The sequence below is a fragment of the Quercus robur genome, chromosome 10 (genome assembly GCF_932294415.1).
Source record: "Quercus robur chromosome 10, dhQueRobu3.1, whole genome shotgun sequence".
NCBI classification, from domain to species: Eukaryota; Viridiplantae; Streptophyta; class Magnoliopsida; order Fagales; family Fagaceae; genus Quercus; species Quercus robur.
In genome coordinates this window covers 10,246,483-10,270,753 of record NC_065543.1, presented here as the reverse complement: position 1 = coordinate 10,270,753, position 24,271 = coordinate 10,246,483, and the positions used below count along the sequence as shown (strand labels likewise).

Here is a 24,271-nt window from a genome sequence, read left to right as displayed (position 1 = left end):
AAAAAAAAAAAAAAAAAAACATCTCTTTTTTCATTTTCTTACCCTTTACAATCAAACGGAAAGCAAAATAATTCTTCTCTTTTCTTTTATTCTTTTTTGCTTATTTCCAAACATACATAAGAGAAATGTTTTCTTTTCCTTTTTTTTTCCTCTTATTTTATTTTATTTCTTTTTTCTTCCCTCAATTGCAACCAAACAAAGTGTAAATGTACTAGCAGTTCTGAAAGGGGGAGTTTTCACTTTAAAGCAATGAACAATTATCTTAAATAAAAATTGATCATGGAAAGTCTAAAAAAGAAAAAGAAACGCAACATTCATGTCATCAACATTAATTATTTCTTTGACTTCTAACAAAGTTAGGAATTAATAATGTATTACTCGAGACGTGACCATTAGTAGCGATGATTGATCACGTGGAGAATCATAAAAAAACATAAAATTAACCAAAACATATTTTTTTCTAAATTATTCAATAAAATAAAATAAAAAACCACATCATTGAACATTAAAAAGGGAAAATAACGAACAGCCCAAATAAAAAAACCACATCACTGAATATTAAAAAGGGAATTTAACAAACAGCCCGTACTGCGCTTAAGTTTTACAAAATAAAAAACAAAACAAACAAACCAAAACAAAAACAGAAAAAGAAAAAGCAACAAATGCAGATCCCGTAATGAAAACCTCAGTAATCATTGGCTTCGTCCTCTTCGGGAGCTTCATTTAAATCGAAGTTAAACTTCTCATGAGAATCAAGGTCTGCCCCTGGTGGATCTGCAGTAGGAGACAGAGAAACATTCAAATCATTTTTGGGAAAAGTAAGGACTTGACAAGTACTGAAAAAGGATTACTTTGTGAGCGTGAGCGTGTGGTTTCAGCTGAAACCAACGATCACGTTTTCATTTCCGCGTTTCTGTCCTTTTTTTTTTTTTTTTTTTTTTCAGTGCATAAACAGTAAATTTATTATATAAAGACAAAAATTACTGTTTAGTACTATAGCAGTACTGTTCATGTATTGTAGCAGTACTGTTCACGCATTAAAAATATTAAAAATAGGTCTCACGGTACTTTTCACACATTTAAAATTATTTTACTATAATATTTTCAGTTTTCAGTTTCAGTAATAATAAACTCAATCCAAACGGACCCTTTGTTTAATAATCTAAATTAAGAAGATAATTTAAGAAATAGCAAGGACTTGACAAGTACTGAAAAAGGCTTACTTTGTTTAATAATCTAAATTAAAAAGATAATTTAAGGAATAGCACATACTTTGTTAAAGTTTTACAAAATAAAAAATAAAACAAACAAAACAAAACAAAAACAGAAAAAGCCAACAGAAAAAGCAACAAATGCAGATCCCGTAAAAAAACCTCAGTAATCATTGGCTTCGTCCTCTTCGGGAGCTTCATTTAAATCGAAGTTCAACTTCTCATGAGAATCATGGTCGGCCTCTGGTGGGTCAGGAGTAGGAGACAGAGAAACATTCAAGTCAAATTTCTCTTTTGGTTCTGGAGCAGCTTGCATTTCTAATTTCAGAGAGACAGGCACTTCCTCTTGTGGCTCAGTAGCAGGAAACATATTCAAGTCAAATTTCGGAGAAGCAAGAAAGCCTTTCACTTGTGGCTCTGAAGTAGGCATATCCAATAAGTTGGGAGAAGCAAGAGAGACTTTCACTTGTGGCTCCCTCTGAAAATTAATCCCTAGTTCCCTTCTCGTTCCCGTAGAAGTAGAAGCCTCATAGGTTGGAGGACGAGGACGAGGATGATGATCAGTAGTAGGAAGCAGTCCCCGCCATGATCGGTTGCCATGCGCTCTCATATGTCCACATAAAGCTCTCAACTTGTTGAACCGTTTGTCACAAACCCTACAGTAATATCCTGCAGGATTAAGCCACATCGTCAACTTTTCTTTCCGAGCCCTGGGGTTGCTTCGTGCTGGAGAATCACCCCGAGCTTTTTTTTGTCATGGATCTCATGATCTATAGGCAGTGAATGAATGAAAGGAGTCAAGGATTCTGATAGTTCTTTCTGGTAAAATGTGGGTTTTTGTTTTTCTAGGTTGTGGGGGGTTTATATGGAGGGTGGGTGGGGGGAGTGTGGACGGTTTGTTTTTTCAAGTTGTGCTAAACAAATATTTAATACCAAGATGGACCCGACAAGCCATTTGGCCGATGACTAAATCTATGCATCAACCGAATGAAAGTAAAAAATGATGACTTTTGATGACAAAATATAAAAATGACTACTAATAATATTTGAATTTTATATATATAGGATTTGATAAAATATGAATTGAGGTGTTATTATTTATGGTACAATGTATGTATTGATTTAGTCGGATTTGATAATCTCAGCGTGGAATCGAGTGGCCAAATCAATGGAAAGCTTGGATTTTCCTGTCCCAGTGGCCCCCATGATAACAACAATCTTGTACTTCTTCTTGATATTGTGATTGTGATTATGGTTAGTCTTTCGGTGATGAGGAGTGGAGTCCATGCAAGGCCAACGGGGTTTTTTGAAGAAGAGCTTGGGTTTGGAAGAATGAGAAAAAAGAATAGTGGGAATAAGAAGCGTACTGAGCCTGGGTAGAGGAATAAGAGTACTGGACAAGCCTCATCTCTATTCTCATGAAGAGTGAGAGAAAGAAAAGAAATGATATGTCTACAACATTTTTACAACAAATCTTAAGTGACAGATTGTTACTAGTTGTTATTATTAAGATAAAAAAGTAATCTTAGTGTTAGTTTTAAATTTGAACCAATAACAACTAACCACTTGTGATTTATTATAAAAATATTGTAAACGTAGCATCTCTCGAGAAAGAAAGGACAGGTTGGTGTTGCTCTCTTCTTGCTAAGCTGTGTGTAGTGTGTACTATCTCAACCAAAAATATCATTCACTCCCCTCTCACCCTGGCCTGCACATGTACATCTCTCTCTCTCTCTCTCTCTCTCTCTCTCTCTCTGTGGACCAGAATGCCATTTCAATTTTTTTTAGATTTTGACTGTCCCTGCGTCCTGCGGGATGAACAAATGGAACCGTCAACTAATTTAAGGCCGTTTTATATATTCTGTAATGCTCTTCTAAACTTCAACTTCAACACCACCCTCACAAAAAAGTTTATTATAAAAATATTATGACTTTTTCAAATATCTCCAGAAATTATTAATAATAATCATAATAATATTTTTTTTACACAAGTAAAAGTATCAAGGATTTACATCATTCCACTTTTAACCTCTCTCTCATTGTTATGTCTTTTGTTATTCATATTGAATAAAATTTAAAATTTGGTTTTCTTTTCTCCTTTGATACTACTTTGGTACATCAATCTCTCACTCCGTGTGTGTGCAGTTAGCGTTTTCTGCTCTTTCTTTGGCTTTCTAGACACACACACACGCACGAGATATAATGCCATATCAATTGAAATCGTGTTTTGAAAAGATGATTTCACAAGTGTGTATGAAAATGTGCAATACAAAATATGTAAAAAGATTTAGCCTATGTAGGATAATATTGTTATAACTATATCAAATTTTTGGGACACAATTAATTATAAAATATTATGGGTTTAAAAAGCTCTCCAAAAATTAATAATAAAAGATTGTCATATCAGCTTTTTACATAAAACTCAATATATTCTACCATAAATAATAACACCTCAATAAACTCATAGTTGACTTGGATTTTCAAATTGGTTTTATATTGATTGAATATGGTTGTGTCTATTCTTTAATATGTAACTAGTTTGTAACTCCATGCAAATGCATAGATACACTTAAAAATATACAATAAGATGCCTAATATAATTCCTATATATATAAAATTCAAATATTATTGATAGTCATTTTTATATTTGTCAACTCTTTAAAGAAAGTAAACCTATGCGCCAATTTCATTGTTAGAAGAATTTCTAAAAAATTGCGATTTCTATATAGTTTTTAGAGCCAATAGCTGTACCACTTTTGCGGGGAATTGATTTTAACAATTTGTTATTGTTACAACACTTGATTGTGGGATTACTCGATGTAATTCTGAACTTAGAGCATGGAAGGAAGCACTGTTGCTTTGGTTCCAAATTTCCAATAATGACACTAATGGCAACTTAAGCACCAATAAATATACCAAAGAATTAGATACATTCAAGTTCCCTACCCATTATTTTTATAAATTTATCGAAAAAAAAATTAGATTAGATGAGAGTCCCAATAAAATCATCCATCTAGAGTGTGCCCAACCAGGTCTGTGCGCCACTTCTTCCGCAATTGTGTGTTCTTGAGTGCCCTCCTGGGACCCAAAGAAATGATAAGACGCTACAGGTTTCGTTTCTCACGTGGTATTCTTTGGCAGGGTGTAATTTTGTATAGCCCAGTCATAATTTCAAATCGCACTGACACAAACACATACACATATGAAGGGTTGTTATTATTAGGAAAAAAATAATAATTTTAATGTTTGGTTTAAATTTGAATTAATAACAATTAATTATTTATAATTGGTAAAAACATTCTGATTATAGCATCACTTTTTTTTTTTTTTTTTTATGGGATTATAGCATCACTTTTACATAAAACGGCAGACATGACAAAGATATAACAAGATTACGACGCACGGATAGGATATAACCAATACAATACAAATATAACATCATTCTGACACAGATATGACATTTTAACGTGCTTAATGTGTTTGGATAGAACTTATTTTGCTGAAACTGAAAACTGAAAACACTGTAGCAAAATAATTTTTAAATATGTGAATAGTGCTGTGGGTCCCATTTTTAATGAAAAAATTGATAAAAAATGAAATTTGTGGGTCCGTGAACAGTGCATATATACACTGTTCACACAGAAAGTCCACTTTTGCGGTTACTGTTATTGAACAGTAACCGCAATACTCAAAACGCGTGAAAAAAAAAAAAAAAAAAACAACGCCGCAAACGCAAGTTCGGTTGAATCCAAACATACACTTGGTCCACCTAAAAGCAAAAAAACAAAGGCCGAAAATTAAAGAAGTAGGAACCCAAACAGCGTATATCTCTCATTGGTGCGCATCTTTGAAAACTGACACGTTTCACCAAATATATATATATATATATATATATATTTTTTTTTTTTTCGCTCATGATCGTTGAGTTTGACTATGGAATTCCCTGCATCTCACCCACAAAACAACCGTGGTACTAACAATGCCTGTGATCATGATGTCACTTATTTTAATTTCATGGGGGTGCAAGACCCTCCTCCACTGCAGCACGAATGCTTTGTTTGCCAGCGTCGAGGCCCTATTTGTATAAAAAAAATTATATATTTATCTATATATTTTAATTAAAAAAAAATTTAAGCACTTTTATTGGTCAATAAAATGCATTAAAAAGACTCCATTGTATCCTAAAATGCAGAAAATTAAAAAGGAAAAAAACAAAAATAGTCAAACTTCAACTAAGAAAATTAAATTTTAAGAGACAAATTTATTAACTTATTCTTGAAATATGCTAAAATCAAAATTAATACCAGACAAATTCATTAATAATACAACGTAATTATCTTGAAATATGCTAAAATATCAAAAAAAACTTGGTCTTTAATCTTAAAAAAAAAAAAAAAAAAAAAAAAAAGCCCATAAATCAAATTTTAAAAAATCATTAATAAAAAAAGGGCCAAACCAAACCTAAGAGAGAAAAACGTAGTCCTCTCCCACTATCCCTCTTCTGCTCTTCACTCTCCAAACCCAAAGAAAAAAGGTAGCCACTTCACCCACAAACAATTTGCCACGATCTTACTCAAATTTGCCGCCGCATTGCCAATGCCTAGGCTGTCTGTGATCCGCCATCGCCACTGCTTGATCTGGTATTTTCATCTCTCTTTCATTCACTGTGAGAGTGTGCGTTTACAGTGTTTTTGTCACGTCCCAAACCCGATACCTGGATTTGTGACCATGACCGGCATGCTAATATCAAGTTTAAACTTGATATTAACAAGAACCAACTTAACTTTTACAAAACTTTTCCAAAAACTTCTCTTTTTTATTTTTCAGAATAATTTTGTTGTTTCTTTACTTCTTGATATCACTTTTCACTTCATAGTCAGAGCATCTATACTGTACTCAAAATGTAACATAATCCACCAATCATTTAATTTCCACACTTTCACATAATACATCTCTTAATACTTTAAGGTACACAACTTTTTTGCATTCACACTTAGTTTTTTCTTTGCATTCACACTCATTTACAAATAATAATATCACTCTACACACACACATATATATCTTTACCTTTATAAAGTTATATCCATCACATTAAAAGAGCATATATGTTCTATAATATCTCATGCATCATATATAGTTAAAACACCAACAACTATAAATATATATATATATATATATATATCTCATAACTTAACCACTTAATATAGTTTTGCACATACTAAATATAGTACAAATAGTCATTTCAATTATTTATAATCTTTACAATTTCTTATTCAATGACATTATAAAATAATATGTTTATTAAATGCTTTTATATTAATTTTTGCAAGTAAGTGGCTTAAAATACTACTAATACTTAACCACTTAAACACATAGTTTAATTATAAAAATTGGGTCGGGGTATTACAGTTTTGATAGACTTCTTTCACTGAATCATGGTGTGTGTGTGTGTGTGTTGTGTGTGTGTGTGTTACAGTTTTGATAGACTTCTTTCACTAACGCTCTGTTTGTTTCACCGGAAAACTATCTATATAGATAGTTTTCCATATTTTCTAGTGTTTGGTAGCATAAAAAAAAATTAGTCAACGGAAAACTATCTTTAGTCAATGGAAAACCCTAATAAAAACAAGGCTTATTTTCTATGGGATGTTTTCCAATTTTTTTTTTTGGAAAACAATCTCTCTCTCTCACGCATCACATCTCCTATAAATATTATTTTTTTCTTTACCCTCTGCAGCCGCGGGAAACAACTATTTTGGCGCCTCTGTCTCACAGTCTCACGGTAAGCTCTCAGTTTTCTCCCTTCTCTTTGCTTTTTCTCTCCTCTCATATTCTCACTGTCTCTCCCCCTCTGGTCTCTCCTCTTTTCAGTTTTCACAGATCTCTCTCTATCTGTCTCCCACGGTCAACAACTGTTCCTTGCAGTATTCCCACGGTAAGGTTCTTGGTTTCAATTGTGCTCACACGGTTTACTATCCAGATCTTCAATGGTAGCCATTATTCAATTATATGTCACTGTGATTATTGTCAAACGTTTTGTATACAAAAACATCAAAAATCACGTTGGAAATAAACCTGTGATTTAATGACTATTTGGCTCTTGGCACGTATCTTTTCTATATATTCAGGCCTATGTGTCCAGCCATGATAGAGATATAGAAGAGGAGGTTTTGTCCATATATATTTTCATGTTAGTCATATTAGAATCCTCTCTCAATGTGTAGGGAATTAAAATTATTAAAGATTTTGTTGTTGTTGTTGTTGTTGTTGTTTTCGTTAGGAGCAATGCTCTGTTTCTCGGTCCAGAAACAGAGTGCTTGTAAGCCAGTTGTTGTTGTTGTTGTTGTTGTTTTTGTTAGGAGCAATGCTCTGTTTCTCGGTCCAGAAACAGAGTGTTTGTAAGCCAGTCAAAACGTGGTCCAGAAATAAATTATTTTTGCACACTTTGTTTTAAATCTTACACATTCTAATCCCATATCAATTTATCTCACAATCAAACAGTGGCGACGCCCTCAATCAAAATTAAGAACACCCTAAAAAAAAACTCAAACCTTACGGTTCTCATGGTTCCTCACACAGAAATCATCACTAAAAAGGTGGCTGGGCTAGTTCATCTTCACCAAAAGCTCAAACCTTAGATAGATGTTAGATCTACCATTGATAGATCAGTTTGCTTAGGAAGAAAGGTTATAGAGGAAGAGATGTGTGCTCTAATCTACTTGTTGTATGAGAGACTAAGAGGTGAGATCCTCAAAAAAAAAAAAAAAAAACAGAAACAGAGACAAAGAGGACGGAGAAAGACAGCTTCGAAGAGATCAACGTATTTGTGTTACTTATTGTGTCATTGTGTGGGGATGAGATAGAGATGAGATATTTTATATTTTTTTAAACAAAAAAATTCCACAGCCACACACCTGTTTTCATGTTACTTTGACATGTATTTTAGTTTTGAAAAAGGTGTTTTAGACTAGTTTAATACCGGCTACTTTCTCAAAAAAAAGTTGAATGTCTGCTACCATTTCAAACCTTAATATATATATATATATATATATATATATTTTAATGAAATAAACGTTACTTTTTGAAGGCCTTTGAATGTATATAAATATAATACATGTAATGTTATTAATAGTTTCAACTCTGTGCTAGGGATGAATAGAATATCTTATATATTAGTAGTTTGGTTAATAGATTAATAGTTTGGCTAATTATATTAGTAAATTACAAATTTGACAGCCAAAAGTCTTGTAACTGTGGCTTCCTAGAGCCGCCATTGGTTTCTAGTATTTATGGAGTGATGATGTTGTTACCTTATAGTTTTGTCTCATCAAACTTAAAGTGTTAATTTTTTTTATGAAGTGATTTCTCGATGTACCTATATATATGAATGCTTTCTTTAAGTACACATTTAATTCATACTCATCATTTTTTTTTTTTTGGGGAAATATAGATGGATAACCCATCACTTCCTGCTGCCATAATGGGGGCAGCTACATCTGTTATTGCTTTGGGTGTTGTTCTTTTGAAAGGACTAAGATCTAAAAGAATTATGCCTAGAGAACCTCATGTTAATCGAGAGTATGAAAGAGAGACATATATGAATGATATTCTTTGTAGAGGTGATATGCGTTGTCTCCATCATATAAGGATGAGACCTATTGCTTTTTATGCGCTATGCAAAATTTTGAGTGAGAATAATCTACTTCAAGAGACCATTCATATGTCCATTAAAGAACAAGTGTTAATTTTTTTACACACTATTGGACATGATGTAAGGTTTCGAGTTGTTGGTGGGAGGTTTTATAGATCAGTTGAGACAGTGCACCGATACTTTAGGCATGTCCTTAGAGCTATTTTGCAATTATACAAATACATGATTAGAGAGCCTGACAAAGATACACCCTTGGAGATAAGAAATAGCAGCAGGTTTAACTCCTATTTTAAGGTAAATTCCATAGGCTTTTATTTTCCTCTTTTTTTTATATACATATAAAGATATAAGATAAATGTAACTTATATTGGTTGTAATTAGGATTGTGTGGGAGCTATTGATGGAACTCATGTTCGTGCATCTGTTCCAATTCAAATACAAGGAAGGTTTCGCGGCAGAAAGGATGGAACAACACAAAATGTCCTCGCTGCTGCTACCTTTGGCTTAAAATTTACTTATGTATTAGCTGGTTGGGAAGGAAGTGCCCATGATTCACGTGTCTTAAATGATGCACTCTCTAGGCCAAGAGGATTAAAAATTTCTGAAGGTATTATAGGAATAGAAAGTGATTTTATTATGGATAATAGCTTTTGGAGTGATTTTTTTTCCTTCTAATTATGAACGTGTAGGTAAATATTATCTTGGTGATGCTGGTTATGGAGTTCGGAAAGGAATTATATCCCCTTATCGTGGTGTTCGTTACCATTTGAAAGAGTTTAGTGATAACCCGCCAAGAAATGACAAAGAATTATTCAATCTTCGCCATTCTTCTTTACGCACTAGCATTGAGCGTTGTTTTGGGGTTTTGAAGAAACGTTTTCGTGTGTTAGATGCAGAACCTTTTTGGTCATTCCCAACACAAGTGGATGTAGTCTTAGCTTGTTGCATAATTCACAATCATATCATAGGAGTTGACCCTTTAGACTCAATTATGAACAATGGGCTTCGTGGTAGTCCACTTGCAAATGACAGTACAAGTAGAAGAGTCCAACAATCACAAAGGGAAGTCCAAGAAGAAAATAGAGAATGGGTTCAAATACGAGATGATATCTGTCGTAATATGTGGGAGGATTATAATGCTATGGAGTGATTTCATACTCTTTATATTAGTTGGTTGTGTATTGGATTTTTTTTTGATTTCATATTATCAAGACTTTTATGTTACAATTATTTTTGTTTGGCATGCACAACCCTAGTTCATATTTTGTATTGAATATTATTTATATTCTTCTTTCATTTTGTCTCATTTTTCTTGTGAATATCATTGTAATAGAATTGCAATGGGAAATAAAAAGGATACTCAGAAGGTCAAGGACACCAAGACCAACTTCAGGTGGTCACAACCAATGCAGAATTTATTACTTGAGATACTTGCAGATGAGGCTCTTCATGGAAACAAGCAATCCAACACATTTAAACATGCATCATATGCTAAAGTAGCTGAAGCAATTACTGAGAAATTTATGACTGAATGTACTCCAAAGCATGTGGAACATCGCTTTAAAACACTTAAAACCAATTGGAATACAATTGCATTACTTCGTAATAAGAAAAGTGGGTTTGGATGGAATGATGATTTGAAAATGATCACCTGTGATAGGACAGTGTATGATGAAGAAGTCAAGGTAAGAAAATTTTATTATTTTTATTTTATAGGTAGAAACTTTTTAGTCTGTATCATTGTAAAGTTTAAAATTTTTCATTATTCTTATTGCTCTCATATTAGTTTTTGGCTCTATTCCTTTCTTTTCTTTTCTTTTTAATTGTTTCTTTTCCTTTCTTTACACAGGCACATCCAAATCATGCACAATTTCTAAACAAGAAAATTGAGATGTTTGATGAGATGGCTTTGGTTGTGGGTAAGGATATGGCTACAGGAGGTTTTTCCAAGGGAGTAGGTGATATAGGTGTAGAAGCATTGGATGACTCACCTCCGCTTGTTGATGCTGATGTTGATGACATATCCAAAAAGAAGCAAGTTGATCCCTCACATGTGGCCTCAAATGAAACAAGGTCTCACAGGAAACGAAGTCATGCTACTATGATTGAAGATGCTGTTTACCAAGATTTGTCCATACAACTTGGTAAGGTTGCTTCTGCAATAGAAAAGATTTCTGAAAATCAGCTAAATTTTGGTAGTCTTTATGAAGAAGTTATGAAGATGGATGGATTTGAAGAAAATATGCTTGCATCTGCATTTGACCATTTGAATGGGGATGAAAAACAAGCAAGGTCATTCATGTTGAAAAATGACAAGCTCCGTAGACAATGGCTGCAGAACTTCTTTGACAACTATTTAAACCAATTTTGATTATGTAGGTGCATTTTTGTTAGAATTTATGCTTTTCTATTTGGACAATTTGGCATTTTGGTATTTATCAGACTATTTGGCGTCTAGTTTGTAGGTTTTGAGATCATTATAATGGGTATTGGTTTGCAACTTTTAGTCCTTTTGTTTCATGGGCATGTGGATTTGGAAGCAACTTTTAGTCCTTTTGTTGGCTAAAAATTATTTTAATATGGAATGATTGGTTTGCTATTGTTACTAGTGGATATTGATTGCATAATTTTGGTGGTTAATAGTGTAAGTGCCATGCTCAATCATGACAAGAAGCTAAGAAAGCTATCTGCTACAAAGGTGTGGGATGGTAAAAGTTTTCTAAAAAAATAAGATAGTTTTTCAAAAAAATAAGATAGTTTTCCAAAAAATGTTTGTACCTACCAAACATTAGAAAACATTCTCAAGTCCATTTTCAAGGTCGTTACCAAACACTGGAAAATGAGATAGTTTTCCAAAAAATGTTTTCTGGAAAATGACCTATTTTCTAGAAAACATTAATGCTGAAACAAACAGAGCGTAAATCATGGTGGGTGGGTGTGTGTGTGTGTGTTTATAGTGTTTTGATACTTTATTTTTGAGTTTTGAGTCTTTGAGTTATTAGTTTTGTCTTTTGCACTTTTGAGTCCTTGACCGAAGTGTGTGCATTGAAAATACTGAATTTCGAATTTTCACTTAAAAAATTCCAGAACTTGAATTTTCACTTTATAAAACAATATTCTCTAAACTCAAACATCATTATTACAACCTATCCATATATATACAACATAAAGAGAAGTAGATAAGTTTGGACAAACGATTTTCATTCTATCAACAGATTTAGCAAATTGCCTTTAGGAAGTTTCCATTATATAAATTTTTGGAAATAAATTGAATTTGTTTATAAATTTAAATTTTTAAAAATTATTCTTTTGATAATTCAATATTTACAATAGTAAAGAGGAGTTAGAATCCTCTTTCTTCGATTAAATGAGAGCAAGTTGAGTCACCTGAGTTACAAATATTAGAGAGGATAGAGCTATTGTCTTTACAAGGTACTATTGCCTCCAAAATCTCAGGTTGTAACAGTTATTAGAAATTTAGCTCTATATTAATAAAAATAGTTTTCAAGGTAGGCAATAATTTTTTCCAAAATATTTCAAAATACACCATTGCATCATATGGAACATCGACTAATTAGAATGTAATTGTGGAAGAACTCTCGGCACAAAATTGAAGTACATTTTAAAATTAGATCTAAAGACATCTAACATCAAATTAGAGTGCAATTAATTAAAAGGAAAGCACAAATTTACTCTAAACTATGAGGTACTTACAATTCCACAAAAACAAAAAGATAAATGAAAAGCTCTCTAATTGTATGTGGCTCAAGTCTTCCTACGGTCAGAACAAAATTTCATAACACAACTAAGTTTGCTTACCGCCTCACACATGCGCCATTAAAAAATAATAATAAATTGCATATTGTAGTGGCCTCAGTTGTAAGGTGGTAGGAATTGAAATGGTTGTGAATTTTCATTCTGACCTTAACCAAAATGGATCTTTGTCATTATTTATATATTTAATGGTTTTGGTTTGATCAGTGATTTATTTTTTATTTGAAATTGGTCGCTTAATTAATTAGTGAAACTTAGTTCGGGAAATGTCATTGTTTTAGGACCATTTCTTGTGACTTGCTTTAACAGAAAACCAGACTAAGGGATGTAATTTGCAAGTTTTGTCATGATTGGGATAATGTAATTGCAAGTTTTCATAGTTGGGGTGTAAAATTCAAGTGCTCTCATAATTTAGATGAATTTAAGCAATTAAGGTCAAAAGAAAAGTTGGCATAAAATTATGGAAAATACTTGTTGCAAACAAACAATTTTACATAGTTTTACCTATGGCTGGAAATCATGATTTCAAATTATAGTTTTAGTTGTTTTTTGAGTTGTGTGTAAAACCATGTAAAATAGTTTGTGTGTAATAAATACAACCCTAAAATTATAGTACAATTAGAATATTATTTGAGTTCCAAATTGAGCCACTTTAATCTATTTTATATGAATAATGCTACGGATACAATATTTTTCACAATAATTTCACTACAAAGTCTAGGTGATAATTAGTAATAACAGCTTGTCACCTAGACTTTCTTGCGAAATTGTTGTAAAAGATATGTATTGTGTCCATAGTACTACTCATTTTTTTAATAAAAAAATCATGGTTTTATTTCTTATCAATTAGTGTACAAGGAATTAAACTTTAGCATGATAAGAAATAAAACTATAGCTTCTAGCTTAGGGTGTGTTTGGTTGGGTTGAAAACAGGTGGATAAAAAATATAAAAGAGAAATGAGTAATGGGTGTGTTTGGTTAGAAGGGGAGAGAGGATAGAAAAGTGGTGGGGCTCGACAGTTTTCTTTTCAGGCCCATCAAAATTGAATCACCCCAATTCGGAGTGGAAACACAAGTGAAAATGTGCAGTATTTTGAACGAAATTGCCCAGGCTAACGTTGAAAGTTTTCTAACTTTTCTAGTCCTTTTTTTCTCCATTTCTTTTGTCATTCGGTTTCTTTCTTCATTTGTGTTGTTGCTTGATCTTTCTTCTTCTTCTTCTTCTTCTTCTTTTCTTTTTCTTTTTTTTTTTTTTTTTTTTGTGCTTATCCTTTCTTCAGTTTATTTTATTTATTTTTTCTTTTCTTTTATCATGGCAGAATGTTTCTTTTCTCAAATAGTTAGATTGGTGTTTATTTTTATTTTTATTTTTTTATATATATATAAAAACATTTTGGGTTCTTGCATGAACTTCTTCTTCTTTTCTTTTTCTTTTTTTTTTTTAAAAAAATTTAGAAGTGAAGTACGAACACAAATTTTTAATTAAAAAAATTTGTTACTTTTTGTTTTATTTAATAGAAACATAACTGTAAATTTATATCAATTTCAATTTCTATCCTCTCATTTTTCTTCTCAACCAAACAAATAAGTTTTTCATATCTCCTCTTTTCTATCATTCTAACCAAACATATATAAAAATAAATAAATATTTTCTATCCACCCACTTTTTTATCTCCTCCCCATTTTCTATTCTCTCAATCTTCCACCCTTCCAACCAAACGGAGCCTTAAGGACAGAATGTGATAAGATAATCAGCTCCAGTAGGGCACGTAAATGTGCTAGTTTTATCATCATAGGCATAACTATAAGCTTGAGGGCATTGGTTCTTGAAAATCATGGAATAGTTGGTAGGTGGACATGTAGCCGGGGTACGAAAAGCACCAGTGCAACAATATTGTGGCTGATTCAAAGCCAAACATGCGCTCTTGCAAGCAATCACGCTGCCATCAGGTCCTTTCACGGCTAGCTCTGGCAGGCATACACTGTTAACATTCCCCGGGCAACTCGTGCTTTGGCAACTAGCTGCACCTTGTAGGGTTATCGATAAAGGCAAGTTGAACCCGTCTACGAGGCTAACATCATAGAAATCGTTTCCTCCAGAGCCATATAAAGTGAATTCTATGAGTGATGCTGGTGGGATGGCACCTGCGCCATTTTGCATGCAACCTGTCCAGAGGCACAGTCGGCTGTTAAACAAGAGAACTTACCGGTACTGTCAGTGGAGCATTGGGTTCGAGCAAACATTCGGCCTGACCACGTAGCGGGAACATCAAGGGTTGTCAAGGCTCCGGTGTCTAGCTCGAAACCGGTTGATGTTAATTGTGCCCCTCCACTACCAGTTAGGGTTCCTGGCCATACTATGTAGGAGCACTTGTTTGTTAATGTGAATATTACGGAGTGAGCCCCTACACATATAAGTAAAGAGGGTTAAATAACCTTTATTTTTACAAACTTATAGATAGAACTTACTCTTGAAAATTGACTTATAAGGGGAGAGTGCTCAAGAGCTTATAAACACATAATTAAGCGTATACTTAATTTATGTATGACACTAAGATCATAATATTCATGCAATCCAAAAAAACAAAAAACAAAAAAAGAAAGGCAAATGAAACTTGTTAAGTTCTAAGGAATTAAGAACTAATGTATTAGAACTTTATTTTGTAATGTTGGCAAATCATGATCAAAACGTTTTAGTCTTGTTTAAACTTGCTCAAAATATGTGCTTTTATGTAAAGTTATAATCGAGTTACTGCAGGATTTACTGTGTAAATTTGCCTAGCTCGATCGATCAAGACTCAATCGATCAAGAATTAGACTCGATCGATCGAAAGTCATGCAAAATATTTTTTCTGCAGAATTTCCAACTCAACCCAAGCCCGTTTGATGTGTAGGGTTTTATGTTTTACCTTAAGTATAAAAGGGAAAATCCTAACCACATTTTAGAGTTGCTCCTTATGCTGTGTGTGTGTGTGTGTGAATTTTTTGCGAGATCTAGAGGTGTTTGCCTTCACACATACTTAGGGTTATCAAGAATCAAGATTATGTCAAGAACTTGATGATCAATTCATTTGCTGCATTAAGAGTTTAAAGATACATAAGCGGGAGTGCTTGTACTAGCTAGGAATCCAATAAAGAAGTAGTCTATGGATTCAGAGCTATCACGTGGTCGTGGTAATAAGTTTCCTACTCGAGGTAGCAATAGGATGTTAGTGGTCTAAGTCGCTATTGTGTAAACTTCAATTCTTTCATAGTGGATTTAGTTTTACCTTGAGGATAGATAGGTTAAATCCTTCCTAACTTTTTTACCGATTTGATTTTCCTGGATTATCATATTATTGTGTTCTTTATTTTCCACACTTTACAATAATATGGTATTTGTGTTAACCTAGATTTGATCATTTGACTAAGGAATCACTTGGGTAATTAACTAGATTAATCTAGTTGTATTTTAAGGAGTCTAAAAACAAACAAAACTTTTTTATTGTTATCATATTTTTGCTAAAAAAAATGTTGTTATTGTTTACTTATACAGTGGTTAATTACAAAAAGGAATACAATAATACTTCACAAAGAAAATTTGGATGAGCATAAATAAATAGAAAAAAGAAAACTCAGAGAGAGAGAGAGAGAGAGAGAGAGAGAGAGAATTTTGACAAGAAAAGAAGAGGAATGCCAAGGTATGGCCGAGAAGTGCTTGGATTTCCATTTGCTTTGATTTGATAATAATTTTTATGTTTGGTGAATGCAAGATTTAAAATGAGGGAACTAAGATTATATAGACCCTGATCACAGGACAAAAAGAGAGTAGCAAATCTTGTTTAGATTTCTTCCCATTTGTTTCTCAAAAAAAAAAAAAAAAAAGATTTCTTCTCATTTGATTTTGGATGAAGTTTCAGAATTTGGATTTTACCCTCTATCGTTTGGGAGTGTTTGGATTTTACACCTTGATGTTTCAAAATTTGGATTTTACCCCCTATATTTTATGGGTGTTTGGATTTTACTCTCTAAAATTTAAGGGTGTTTGGATTTTACAACCTAAAGTTTCATAATTTGAGGGTGTAAAATTCTAGCACTTCTAAACTTTAGAGGTTAAAATCCAAATTTTGAAATGTTAGGGTGTAAAATCCAAACGCCTTAAACTTTAGAGGATAAAATCTAAATTCTGAAATTTCAAGATATAAAATCCAAATAACCCCAAACTTTAGGGGTGCAATTTACAATTTACCCTATATTCTAAATATTTAGTCATAATTTTCGTATATTTTCTAAATAGCTAGTCATAATGGATGATCTAGGACACGCCACTATTATTCATAATTTATGCCAATTATCCTGGCTATGAGATTTGAAGAGATAAATATTACTTTTTTTGGATCTTCAAGAGCCATTAAATTTATCTAATCCAATAAATCCAACATTAAATTTATCCAAAGGTATTTGACAAAGGACAAAACTACAACAAAAGTGGACTATGATGACGAAACATTTCGTCACAATATATCCTTATTTCGTCACCAAATACATATGGTGACGAAACAGCATTCGTCACCTAAGCTCCGTCACAGAATGTATTGGTGACGAAAATGTTTCGTCACCAATAAAAAAATGATAGGTGACGAAATTTTTTCATCACCAATAAAAAATGATAGGTGACGAAAGTTTTTCGTCACCTAATATTTTCGTCACTAAACCTTATTTTCAGTGACGGAATATTTCGTCACCAAATGTTTTTTTTTTTTCCAATTTCAATAGATTAGGTGATGAAGTTTTGTGTCACCGATTGTTTTTTTTGTTTTTTTTTTTTTTTTTTAATTTCAATAGATCAGGTGACAAATTATTTCGTCACCAATTTTTGCTTATAGTCAGATATGACGAAGAAAATTATCATTACCAATTTTATTTTTTTATTAATATTCTTTACATTTACTTGCCATTACATTAACCTGTTCATTTCTAACCAAATGCATAAAATAAAAAAAAATAATAATAATAAAAACACATCCATTCATTTCTAACCAAATCCATAAAAAAACATCCATACAATCTAAAAATGCAATAAAGATGTTCACAAAGTAATTACAACCATTTATATACAAATGATGTCTTAGCTTCCAAACTTTACAGAAAATTATTTGAGTTCAAGTAGTCCCACAAAAGCTATCTTTTTGCCACCAATCCCATATCTGCACAAGTATAAAGGAAAATACATCAATAACAAACTAGACTGCAAACCTATAATGCTGATAAGATGTACTACAAACAAAAACAAAAAAAAAATTTATTATTAGTAAGGCAATGCAAAAAATGTCCACAGAATACCCAATAATAAACTAGACAAAATAATCATAATGCGATATCATATGAAGCCAAACTATCAAAGAAAGAAACCCACAACATTCTCATCAAATAAAAACCAAACCCACATTACAAACCATGGAGAAATCATAAAGAATGCAGAAAAATCCCAATTTAAAACAAAACAAATAAAGTAAAATCCAAAACAATAACCCAGCCACCATCATAAACACAAACCCAACCACCACAAAGAATAAAAAATCTAGCCAACACTATTTAAAAATAAATAAATAAATAAAACTAGCCACCACCATTAAACAAAAACCACAGTCACTACTATAAACAAAAAACCCATCACCACCATTAAACAAAAAACTCAGTCATCACAATAAACAAAAAACTCAGCCACCACCATAAACAAAAAACCCACCACCACTATTAAACAAAAAACACAACCAACACCATTAACACAAAAACCCAGCCACTATCATAAACAAAAAACCCAACCATCACCATTAAACAAAAAACACAACCACCACCATTAACACAAAAACCTAGCCACTACCATAAACAAAAAACTCACCATCACCATTAAACAAAAAATACAGCCACCACCATTAACTCAAAAACTCAGCCACTGCTATAAACCAAAAACTCAACCATCACAATAAACAAAAAAACTCACCACCAATGATTGATTGATTTTATAACCCAATAAGATTACACGATAATTCATCAGATTTTGGAATCAAACAAAATTGCCACTTTTTTCTTGTAATTTTTTTAAACCTCCTTTTGACCTTTATCGTTAAAATTTACTCCCAAGACAACTTCTAGTTTTGATTAATGAAGGTGTCACAACTTGTGCTATAATTTACTCGTGTAGTAAGTTATGATTGGTGAAAGAATGTCTCCATATAGACCTACAATGTGAAGAGGTGATAGTAGATTTATATGAGAACACTTCTTCACCAATTATAATTCGTCATATGAGTAAGTTGTGGCATAAATTGTAACATAACTCCCCACAAAAAGACATTTCCTGGATTCCCGTCGGTCAATCAATCACACACGCCACTGTACACTGTATTTGGTACACCCTTAACTACTCTGTGAATATATAATATATAAACACTAACAACTTTAATTTATAGTATAATTGGATTTATCGTTAAAAAAGTCTAGAAAAGGACACTTGATGAGGGTGATAATAAACTAATATAGAAAATGGAAAATTAATAAACATGTATACTATACAAAGTAAAATGTAGTCCAGATTAGTTCCTTAAGGAAACTTGACACTCCTTCTGTCATGTCCCAAACTATATATATTTCCTTTGACGAAATCTCAAAATGCATATTCACACTTCCGTAAGTTTAGTTTGGGCTAATACCAAGTACTGCTAAGACTTCTCAAAAATATCTAATTTGCTCCCTAAGCACAAACAACACTTAACACTGCTTGAAAGTTCCCTGCTTCTCTTTAACTCTTTTAATTTCTTCCACCAACTTGTTTTGACTCTATATCAAAAGATGGAGAAAGAAAGGGGTGGTTAGGGAATAAATTGGATTTTTAAAATAAAAAAAAAGTTTTGGTGCTACGTTTAAAATCCGTTTATTTTACTAAAACTGCAAACTTTTTATTGAAGTATGATAGATAAAGGTAAATGTTAGCTGAAATAGTATAGTAGGACCCATGAACAGTACCAAAAAATACAATGAATCTTATAAATAGTAACAAAAATAAACTGAATAGTAAAATAAGTTAGCAAAAATAATCTTTGACGGACTACGCCCAAACTACTTACTCTTTTTTATTGGCAAAAACATAGGATTATTATTTATTGCCATACTACTTTACTTTTTTTTTTTTATTGGCAAAAATATATTACCCTTGCATGAACAATTTTAAAAAGTGAAATTAGAGTTATCAATTAGAGTTAGATAAAATAAAACTAACTGCGTGTTGGTTTCAACTGTTTATCTAACCTTTTGTACAAAATTTTTTATTGAAATTGTGTTAAAATATATTTATATTTTGAAAAACTTTGAAAATGTAAAATTTTAAAAAGTTGTATATAAAAGCTAAAAATTAAAACCCCTAAGCATTTAGCCTTGTTCAACAGAAATGATCTTTAGTCCTAATGAAAGCAACAATACAACTGCACATAAACCAAAAGTAGATATAATAAAACATTCATTATAGTTTTCCAAATATCTATCATTGAACTCATCTATAGTCTTAAATGTGTGAAAGAGAAAATCTCCAGGATGCATGATTTCATTCCAATGCATTAAAGATGCATAAGAAAAAAAAAATGAGCAGCATAGAAAAAGATAGATTAATAAAACCTTCAAGAATCCAACTTCATGACAATCATAACATGTGCAAGGTCCTCAAGCTCTGACTGACATCAATTTGCCACAAATTTTGAACCTAACAAAGAAGAATGAAATATTAGAAGATAAAAGATGGTGTCTGACTTATTAAATTCAATAATCTTCAAGAACACAGTCATTTTGTTCTATTGCATTGTAATCACAGTTTTTATAAATTCAAGAAATCTAGCAAGCACACAAAATAGAGAAATCTGAAGGTTAAGAAGGGAAGAACATGAGATTGGAGGAAACTCACAAATTTTAATGAACTTCAACAAGATAGGAATCAAATCAAAACCCTGGCATTACAAAATTCTTGGATTGTCTATGTCCATCATTTAACCACTCTGGCAGCAAACAGTAAGAAATATTCAGTTTTTTTTTTTTTTTGGTTAAGTGAGCATCAGATGGAAACACAAAACAATAACTCCAGAGTCACTATTCGCAGAAAAGATACAGTAAGACATGAGAAGTGAATGTGAATGTAAGAGAGAGAGGATCAATGGAAGAGAGCTTACCAATCTGTGGGAGGCAGAAACGCGTGAGTAGAGGAGCGAGAAAGATAGTTAGGGTTTTGTTTTTTCAAATAAAAAATAAATGAAAAAAAATTAGCACTGAAAATTGGGCATGGCGCTGAAAATTAAAATAAGGCTAAAATTGTGTTGGCGCTGGGAATTGAACCCTCAAAGCTAAAATTATTAGCGCTGAAAATTGGGCAAGGCGCTGAAAAAAAAAATTTAAGCTAAAATTATTGGCCCTGAAAATTGGGCATGGTACTGAAAATTAAAATTAGACTAAAATTGTGTTGGCGCTGGGAATTGAACCCTTGAGGGAGTGTTATTCCATGAAGACGTGCTACCAGTAGACTACTAAACAACATGTTATTTGTATGTGGAAACTAAATTAATCTATTCTAACACTGGTAGATAAGTTTTAAAAAGCAAAAAAAGAAAAAAAACACACAAACACATTTTTTTTAATATGCTTTCCAAAAATTGATAGTTATGATATCAAAAATAGTAAATTCAAATTATAGTTTAAATTAATTAATACTAGTATGTAACCTATGTTTACGCATAGGTTTCTCTATGAGAGGAGAAAGAGAGAGTAACAGTGTTTTGTTTACACAAATAAATAAAAAATAAAAAATAAAAAACAAAAAAAGTAAGACTCAACTACAATACTCAGATGCTATTACTTAGATCTCTTTCTTAAGATTTTATAACGTGGCTTTTTTCTCATGATGGAAGTGTATTTTTAAAATTAAGTAGCCACATGGAAGCATCTTAAGAGAGAAATTTAAGTAACAGCACCTAAAATACTATACATAAATTTTATCCAATAAAAAATAATGAAAAAAAAAACCTAAAAAATTTAGAACCCGCCTGAAAATTAGTCACCGTGCAAAAAGAAATCAAAAAAATTCACTACGTGCTGTTCACTACTCAAAAGAAAAAACTGAACCTCTACTTTTAGTTTACAGAGTGTGTGCTTCACTTCTTTGCTAGTCTGGTAGTGCTATTTGTATACAAAACAAATCAAAGAGAGCCACACCTTTGTTTTTTAGTTTTTAATATAGAATGAATGAGAGCCACATATAAACAAATAATAAACATTTTATTTTTAAGATTACAATTCAACATATGTGATGGTCCATTTTGAAGAAAAATAATTAAATCTAAATGAAAGTATCACTAAATGTTACATTTTTACATTTTGCTATTTTTATTTTCTAAATATAAGATGTGAAAACCCACATAAATCTTTTGCAAATTTTTACCTCAATATTATTAGTAAAAAACTCATTATATTTTTAATTTTATAATTATAAAATAAATATTTATGACATCACCAACCAGATCAAAAAACTGATAACCAGTCACTTTTTTGGTTCTTTGTTTGTATCGGTTTTTAAAACCACGGTAGGCACTATCATGGTTCTCAAAAATGTTACACCACCCAATAACTTATTATTAAATTCATATTTTGAAAATCCAACCGTTGAATTACATGCTCTATATGTTCTTAATGTGCATGCCAATTTTCATGCTAATTAGGTGTAATTTACCATTAGATCTTTAAACTCATCTTTTATCCATTCTTTTAAACTACAAAAACTTGAATTTAAACAATTGATTGATGACATGCCTATTAATCTTTGATTACCTTGAAATTTTGTAACCATGAAAAACATGTGAAGATAATGTAATCTTACGGTAGATTTGTCAAAATTCACATCGAATTAAGAAATATAGGGCTGGGTTCAAGTTACACCTGATGTAACTCTAAAAATTGTTACAAGACCTAATAACTTATTATTGAATTCATATTTTAAAAATCCAACCGTTGGATTACATGTTCTATATGTTATTAACATGCATGCTAATCGGGTGTAATTTACCATTTGATATTTAAACTCATCTTTTATGCGTTATTTTAAACTACAAAAACTTGAATTTAAACAATTGATTGATGACATGCCTATTAATCTTTGATCACCTTGAAATTTCGTAAGCATGAAAAACATATGAAGATAATGTAATCTTGCGGTAGATTTGTCAAAATTCAAATCGAATTAAGAAATATAAGGCTGGATTCAAGTTATATCTGATGTAACTCTAAAAAATGTTACAAGACCGAATAACTTATTATTGAATTCATATTTTAAAAATCCAACCGTTAGATTACATGTTCTATATGTTATTAACATGCATGCCAATTTTCATGCCAATCAGGTGTAATTTACTATTTGATCTTTAAACTCATCTTTTATGCGTTATTTTTAACTACAAAAACCTAAATGTAAACAATTGATTGATGACATGCCTATTAATCTTTGATCACCTTGAAATTTTGTAAGCATGAAAAATATATGAAGATAATGTAATCTAACGTTAAATTTTTCAAAATTCACATCGAATTAAGAAATATAGGGTTGGATTCAAGTTACACCTGATGTAACTCTAAAAAATGTTACAAGACCCAATAACTTATTATTGAATTCATATTTTCAAAATCCAACCGTTGGATTACTTGTTCTACATGTTCTTAACATGCAGGCCAATTTTCATGCCAGTCGGGTGTAATTTACCATTTGATCTTTAAACTCATCTTTTATAAGTTATTTTAAACTACAAAAACTTGAATTTAGACAATTGATTGATGACATGCCTATTAATCTTTGATCACCTTGAAATTTTGTAAGCATGAAAAACATATGAAGATAATGTAATCTTACGGTAGATTTTTCAAAATTCACATCGACTTAAGAAAAAAGGGCTTGGTTCAAGTTACACCTGATATAACTCTAAAAAATGTTATGCCACCCAATAACTTATTATTGAATTCATATTTTGAAAATTCAACCGTTGGATTACATGTTCTATATTTTCTTAACATGCATGCCACCCAATTACCCAATAATCAAAATTACCAAATTGCCTCTAAAACTTGCTAATAACCAAAGTACTCCTAAAATCCTCTAAAATTGCCGAAATGCACCCTAAACCTAAAAAATGACCGAAATACCTTTAAAATCATAAAATTACCAAAATACCCCTAAAATTTAAAAAAACCAAAATACCCCTTAAACCTAAAAAATAACGAAATACTCCCGGAACCTTCAAAATACCCACCGAAACTTAAAAATGACAAAAATACGTCATAAACCTAAGAAATGACCGAAAAACTCCCCAAAACTTGAAAATTACCAAAATACCCATGAAACCTAAAAATGACCAAAATACCCTCGAAATATGATAATTACCAAAATACCCCCCTAAACCTAAAAAATAACCGAAAATACCCTCAAAACCTAAAAAATGACCAAAATACCCTTGAAACTTATAAAAAAACCAAAATACCCCCTAAAACTAAAAAATGACCAAAATAGCCATAAATTATAAAAATGAGTATTTTGGTCATTTAGGGGTATCCTCGTCATTTTTAGGTTTGAGAG

General features: G+C 31.7%; 3 protein-coding genes and 1 pseudogene across 3 annotated transcripts; 2 read left to right on the top strand and 2 right to left on the bottom strand.

Annotated features, from left to right (window-relative positions):
- Positions 1 to 1,348: 1,348 nt before the first annotated feature.
- On the bottom strand, positions 1,349 to 2,016 carry LOC126702501 (uncharacterized). The gene has a single exon (XM_050401205.1). It carries the CDS (start codon positions 1,897 to 1,899, stop codon positions 1,375 to 1,377), a length of 525 nt encoding a protein of 174 aa, XP_050257162.1. The 5' UTR covers positions 1,900 to 2,016; the 3' UTR covers positions 1,349 to 1,374.
- A 6,645-nt stretch (positions 2,017 to 8,661) lies between these two features.
- LOC126703823 (protein ALP1-like) lies at positions 8,662 to 10,012 on the top strand. Its single transcript, XM_050402893.1, has 3 exons — positions 8,662 to 9,156; positions 9,244 to 9,469; positions 9,552 to 10,012. The coding sequence occupies exons 1-3, from the start codon at positions 8,662 to 8,664 to the stop codon at positions 10,010 to 10,012; spliced, it is 1,182 nt and encodes a 393-aa protein (XP_050258850.1).
- A 190-nt stretch (positions 10,013 to 10,202) lies between these two features.
- On the top strand, positions 10,203 to 11,233 carry LOC126703822 (uncharacterized protein At2g29880-like). The gene is made up of 2 exons (XM_050402892.1): positions 10,203 to 10,547; positions 10,712 to 11,233. Exons 1-2 carry the CDS (start codon positions 10,203 to 10,205, stop codon positions 11,231 to 11,233), a joined length of 867 nt encoding a protein of 288 aa, XP_050258849.1.
- A 3,129-nt stretch (positions 11,234 to 14,362) lies between these two features.
- On the bottom strand, positions 14,363 to 23,368 carry LOC126703821 (thaumatin-like protein 1; annotated as a pseudogene).
- Between the last annotated feature and the right edge of the window lie 903 nt (positions 23,369 to 24,271).

Bases quoted from the DNA above. Each gene is read 5' to 3' on its own strand.
- LOC126702501 (XM_050401205.1), bottom strand. From the start codon at position 1,899: ATGTGGCTTAATCCTGCAGGATATTACTGTAGGGTTTGTGACAAACGG.
- LOC126703823 (XM_050402893.1), top strand. From the start codon at position 8,662: ATGGATAACCCATCACTTCCTGCTGCCATAATGGGGGCAGCTACATCT. The intron at 9,157-9,243 runs GTAAATTCCATA...GGTTGTAATTAG, and splicing joins GGTTTAACTCCTATTTTAAG to GATTGTGTGGGAGCTATTGA. The intron at 9,470-9,551 runs GTATTATAGGAA...ATGAACGTGTAG, and splicing joins AGGATTAAAAATTTCTGAAG to GTAAATATTATCTTGGTGAT.
- LOC126703822 (XM_050402892.1), top strand. From the start codon at position 10,203: ATGGGAAATAAAAAGGATACTCAGAAGGTCAAGGACACCAAGACCAAC. The intron at 10,548-10,711 runs GTAAGAAAATTT...TTCTTTACACAG, and splicing joins TGTATGATGAAGAAGTCAAG to GCACATCCAAATCATGCACA.